The sequence below is a fragment of the Calidris pugnax genome, unplaced genomic scaffold (assembly GCF_001431845.1).
Source record: "Calidris pugnax isolate Ruff unplaced genomic scaffold, ASM143184v1 scaffold27, whole genome shotgun sequence".
Taxonomy (NCBI): domain Eukaryota; kingdom Metazoa; phylum Chordata; class Aves; order Charadriiformes; family Scolopacidae; genus Calidris; species Calidris pugnax.
The window spans coordinates 13363003-13368756 of record NW_015090893.1 but is presented as its reverse complement, the minus strand read 5'-3'; the positions used below and the strand labels follow the sequence as shown (position 1 = coordinate 13368756).

Here is a 5754-nt window from a genome sequence, read left to right as displayed (position 1 = left end):
AGGGGGGTCGGTAAAACCAAACAAGGCCATGCAAGATCTGCATGAAAAAGGAACTGAATGTCACGTAGCTCAGACAGCTTCATTATGATACCTTTTCTTTAGAAGCATCTTTGTTGATTTCTATGGTTAGGAAAAGCAATGAGTCATTTTGTTCCTTGACTAACTTTTCAGCGAGGTCCATCGATTTTAAGTCTCAAAAATTATTTTTGTGATTACACAGAGCTGACATTCATGTACTTTGGCAGACCTAGACAAGTCACATAATAGGCTTTCAAAAGAAAACACTGTTCATCTTCGCATGAGTAGCAAGAGCTGGACTGGTGATCTGTAAAGAGACTACAGTGGTGAAATATCATCTGCAGAAGACAGAAATAAAACTAAGCCCACTCTCAAAGCTAAAAGTAAATAATGTTATTCATGCATAGTGCCCCTTCTTGATAACTCCATGAATCGAAACCGAAGTAACACTACTTCCCTCCTCAACCCCCCTTTTTTAATGTGCTTAAAGCTGTATCCTGTATAAACTACATGCCCCAAATGCCTCATTAGGAAATTGTACTTTGTAAACAAAACAAACCTCTTTAACTTAGGGCTTACGTAATCAAAAGATTGACTTGCTCTAAAATAAATAGTGCAAGGCAAGAGGGTATTTACTGCATTTAGTGGCTGACTTCATAACATTTAAGTCATTTTGACCAAATAGTAATAAGTGAATCATACAGCTATGTAGCAAAAAAAAAGAATTTTTAGCAAAATTCTTATGCACAGTGTAAAGCTTCTGATTTGATCTCAGCAGACACGTGAAATAAAATTATCAAATGTTTCTTTAATAGTAACATAAGAATAAATGATCACAGGCTATGTGGTTGTTTCATCTAATGTTTTTACAAAGTAGCGAATTGTGAGGCTGTAAAGGGGAGTCTGATGCATCATTACCTTATGGGAGCAATGTTCTGAGAGGTGAACAGGAGTCTTGGTTTGCTCTTATTTTCTTAGTTGCAAAACTTCTGTACCCTATTATTCAGACATATTGAAAAAGAAAAGTTATTTCAATGCTTAGAATTCTGCTTTACTTCTCTAGCCAATATTGTCTTGAATCTAATATCGCGTGGATTTTAAAAGGCAGAAAATCAATGTTAAGTCTTATTCAAGTCAAAGAGAAGTATATTCCTCTAATCGACTGCAAGATACTACTGCCTTATAAACACAGCCAAATACTGCTGGAGTCCACAAGATGGAGTAAAACTTATCTCTATAACCTTTCAGCAAAAGTAGCTTAAAGCCTTACTTAGCTCATATGAATCATGGATGAATAAGAGGCTGCTGATCTCTGAATTCTCAGTGAAAACATAAGAGCTTCCTGTGCTTTTGTGGAACAAAAGCTGTTAAATTTTCAGTGCCTGAGAAGCCAAGAAGAAAGAATCAATCTGAAAGTAGCTTATTGTAGGAGAACAAATAAGATACAAACATGAAGATTTATTTTGCTGAAAGACTACTGAAACTGATCTTCAACTTTACTATTCCCTTCTCCTTCTCACATTTCTTAACAAAAACAAACAAACAAAACCAAAAACCAAACCAAAACCTTTCCTCTATGTAGCAAAAAAGCTAATACGCAGCATCTACTATCTCATGACTAAATGAGTGATGTATCTCAAGCACATACAGCTGCTGGCTGGAAAAATAGATAATAAGCCATGCATCAGTAGGCTGTGTCAATATTTGAGATACCCAGTGAGGTCAAATTGCCATACTTGGGTAATTTCAGTTCCCCTTCATGATGAATCTTTCCCACCAAACACAGCCCAAATACATTAATGAAGCAGCCTTACTGACTACAGTTATTTTGTAATGTCAGTGATGCGAGCAAGCACTTTTCACGACAGCGAACCTGTCACACCACTCCACCATTCTAATCAAGTTACAGTGACTTGAATTATAGGCAGAGCAATAAAGATCTCTTATTTTGCAGTTAGGACTTCACTGCATAAAGCTAGGATGTCAAAAGGTACTATAAATTTTCTAATTGAAAATGATGTTTGGAAACACAGATAACAATAAAAACTTGGGAAGTGTACTTTTGTTACTTTCATAACTTGTTTCAAAGTAAACTCTTTCTCCCTCTTTCATGACTCCCTGCGTGTTTTAACTCAGAACATCAAGAAAACTGCTCAGTTCTGGAAAGGCCTGTCTTTTAAGTCCTGCTTATGCATGGAGCTGCTTTAAAACGATTCGGCTGATTCTTCGGAACCTGCAGAAGGCAGGGAGGGAAGGAGGAAGGGCAGGCAGGGAGGCTGGTAGGGAAGCAAGCAGGCTGGCAGGGAAGCAGGCAGGCGTGGGGCTGCCGACTCGATTGCTCATGACTAGAGTCATATGACACATTAAAGATGGCTGAAGGGGAGAGTTGCACCGCATCTGCCGCGGAAATAAAAGAAGACTTTGAGATTATTGACAAAAAACAGATTCCTAGCCCGACTGAGTTGAAAAACGAGGAAAAAGAGAAAGTGGAGGAAGCGAGGTGGTCGGGTCCTATCTTGTCGCTGGCCAAGAAAGCCTCGGAGAACTTGGCGCTGAGCTATGGCAACGCTCTGAAGTCTGCATCTTTGGTAGGATTCATATCCAAACCAGTCAGCAATGACAGCACAGCAAAAACAAGTATGGTTATGTTTATTTAGTAAACTTGCTTTTATGGTGTGCAAATAAGTTTGCTCCCGTAAGTGCTGTTGGTTAGTGGCAGTGATGTATGGTTATTAGTTTGGATTTATTTTAGAAAGTCTCATGCTGCAGTTTGGCTTTTTTATTATTATTTTTAAAGCAAAATTCTAAAAACAGCATAGATGTAGAACTTCACAAAATTTATTGTGATGAGAAGAATCCTAAACTCTTAATATAGGGGGGTGAGGGAGTGGGGGGGGAATTGACTTTAGTTTTAAGCAGTAAGCTTTTTATTTGATCCCTTTTCTCCCTCTCCCTTGAAGTTCACCTCCACAGCAGCCTGGCTGCACCCCGAAGTGATTTAATCAATTTGTTATCCTTCCTCGGGGTGCTGCTTCGGAGAAGGAACTATACTGTGCTTCTCCCGTAGCTTTCATGTCAGAAACTGGACAAGTGAACTAAGATACACATTTGTTATAAATTACTTTTAACTACACTAAAAATGCCTTCTATTTAACCCCAGCTTGCTTTATTAAACAGCTGCATTCATGGATGTAGCAACCATACAGATTTATGGAACAGGTCTCTCCGAACTGAATTAAAAGGGCTTTAGTTGAATTCATATGGAAATTAGATCTTAGTGATATCTGTAACAAGGAAACAAGACTATTCAAATATAGCAGTAGTTGGTCCTGGAGTCTTGTACCCCAGGCTGTCAGACCAGCACTTACTGGTTTTGGAGCAGTGGAGTTCGGTTTTGCTAACTGGTGCTGACCTTTCTGGTTTTGATGATACTAAGTATTCAAGCTGGAGTTCTGTGGGGATGAATTTGGGGACCTGCTTGGTGAAATAAGTACTGCTGATGGGCTTTTTAAATTGTTTTGGTAAAAATTCCTCAATGTTGCATAGTCAGAGTTTAAGATGAATTCTGTCCTGAAGAAAACCAGGTTCTTCTTTCCTTGCATCCCCCAGTCTCACACCAAACTTCTCACAGATTTGTTTCCTACATGTCCATCTTGAGCACTTGGGATCTAACCTGACAAAGAGCAGAATATCCCATTTTTTTCAGTTGCATTTGGAATTGTGCTGGGAATAGATGTAATTCAAAACGAAATACAGCATTTGGCAAGGGATGGGGAATAAAATATTCTCTCACCTGAGATGGAGCTCCCCACACTTTATAGAACTTTTACCATTATCTTCCAGCTTCATTTCTGCAAAGTAAGGGAGTAAAATGCTACCTCCCCAAATTGTTCAAAGTATTTGGATAATACGTTGACGAGTTTTATGGAAAAATCCCTAAGAAAAATATGCTTCTAACTTAGATGTGGAATGTGAATACGCAATTAATCACCTATTCTGCCTATTCTACCTATTCACTATTACCTTTGACCAAGCCCTGTAAATTCAATTTAAAGCATGTATTTTTAAGAAATAAGCTGAGGCCTGCAAGACCGCTTGTGGAAAACCAGCAATTTGTTCCCTGGTGCCATCTTTTTCAAGAGATTTTGTAACCTGTGCTTGCTACTTCTGATCTGTTGGTCACATGTAACCTGCGCTGCACACTGTGCAGTCAGTTGGACATACAGAAAGGCATGTCATAAAACCAGTTTGCCATTGAAGAAATTATGTGCTACCTGGCTGAGAAAGCAGGGAGCTACAAATTTAAAGAATACAAATCAAGAAAGACTTGCAGTCTTAAAGGCCACAAGATGGAGAATTGTTAGCTTTTCTTCGTTTTTCAATGTTTTCTGACTTCAAAGTGTGCTGAATAATTACAGTAAACAAAGCATGGGGCTTCAAAAAGATGTTAAAACAAAATCTGTTTAATTGCATGAGATACAAGACTGTGTGACTGCATTCTTGAAGATTGCAGCAATAATGTCTGTGATCTTTTGCACTTAAGTAACCTGATTCCTAATCTCTGAGTCTTAGCTTTGGTAATGTGTTTAATAACCTGTCTTATTTTGCATGTACCAACTTGTACACAGTTTTGCAAAAGATGTACTCAAGTATGTAAATTTGCAACAGTTTAAAAAATATTGTTCAATTAATTATTTAACTTAAAACCAACTGTTATTAAAACACTGTTTAACTTAAATTGGTGTTCATAAGGAACATTTCATTCACAGTATATTTTTTTCTAAGTCTTGTGGATAATACAGTACGTGTATCTTGAGCAAGGCTTACAACCAAAATACTCCTGATAAAGTAAAAATTCAAATTCAGGAAACCATCAAAGTTAAGGTGACAAGTTGCTACTGAAATACCCCAATACTTAAGGGCATGGATTTTCTGTTCCTGATGTGTAATGTGACAATATTGAAATCAAAATTTAAATTATTACAGCCCTTTTAATCCTGTCTCAAGACATCATATGCAATTTTGAGGCACCCACTACAGTGACTGTAGCCATTGATACAAAAAGGCTATGGAGAAGACAGGACTTTGTGTGTTTTGTGATTATTATGATCGATTTGATTAGAATGGCTCCTTGTTTTCACTCTACTGGGTTTTCCTCATTTTTCATCCTAAATCAACATTATGTGCACAAAAAGGAAGGTAATAATGAAAATTAGTACCCAAAGAGACTTTTGCATGCTGTTAGGAAGAGTGTTAACAATCTTGCATGTGACTGGCACAGGGGCTCTACCTGTTTGACTTGATCTTCTGCGACTGTTGTTTCTGCAAGGGAGTATGACCGTTTGATCCACAGGTGACAGGATTCTCCTAATGCAACAGTGTTGGCTCAGGAGATCATTTGGGTGACCTCTTGCCTGCGGTTAGCAGCCCCTGTCAGAACCTGGTTTTGACTGAAAGAAAAGTGCCAGCTGGCAACCTTTTTCTATCTTGCAACCTTTCTATCTTTCTATCTTGCAGTGCCAGCTGGCAACCTTTTTCTATCAAACCTTCAGGTTTGCGGGAGGAGGGCCTGTCCCGCCTTGGTGGGGAGGAGCGGCGATAGAGGAGGCCAAAGGGGCGGCGCCGCCATCGCCACGCAGCCCAAACTCTTTCTAAAATGGCGCCGGGCGCGGCCCGCCCTCCCCACGCGAGCTCTCGCGAGAGTTCCTGGAGGCCGTGGGGGGTGCGCGTGCTGTC

At 39.2% G+C, this 5754-nt stretch overlaps 1 protein-coding gene across 2 annotated transcripts in view; it reads left to right on the top strand.

The window, feature by feature from the left end:
* The first annotated feature begins 2384 nt into the window (after nt 1-2384).
* Nucleotides 2385-5754, top strand: part of RUFY1 (RUN and FYVE domain containing 1) — a 15767-nt gene continuing 12397 nt past the window's right edge. Inside the window, exon 1 of one of the 2 annotated variants that reach the window (XM_014947866.1) lies at nt 2385-2655. In XM_014947866.1, coding sequence (XP_014803352.1) covers nt 2388-2655 — 268 coding nt within the window. In that variant the 5' untranslated portion in view covers nt 2385-2387. The remainder of the gene's footprint in view (nt 2656-5754) is intronic. The other variant, XM_014947867.1, reaches the window with a different exon arrangement.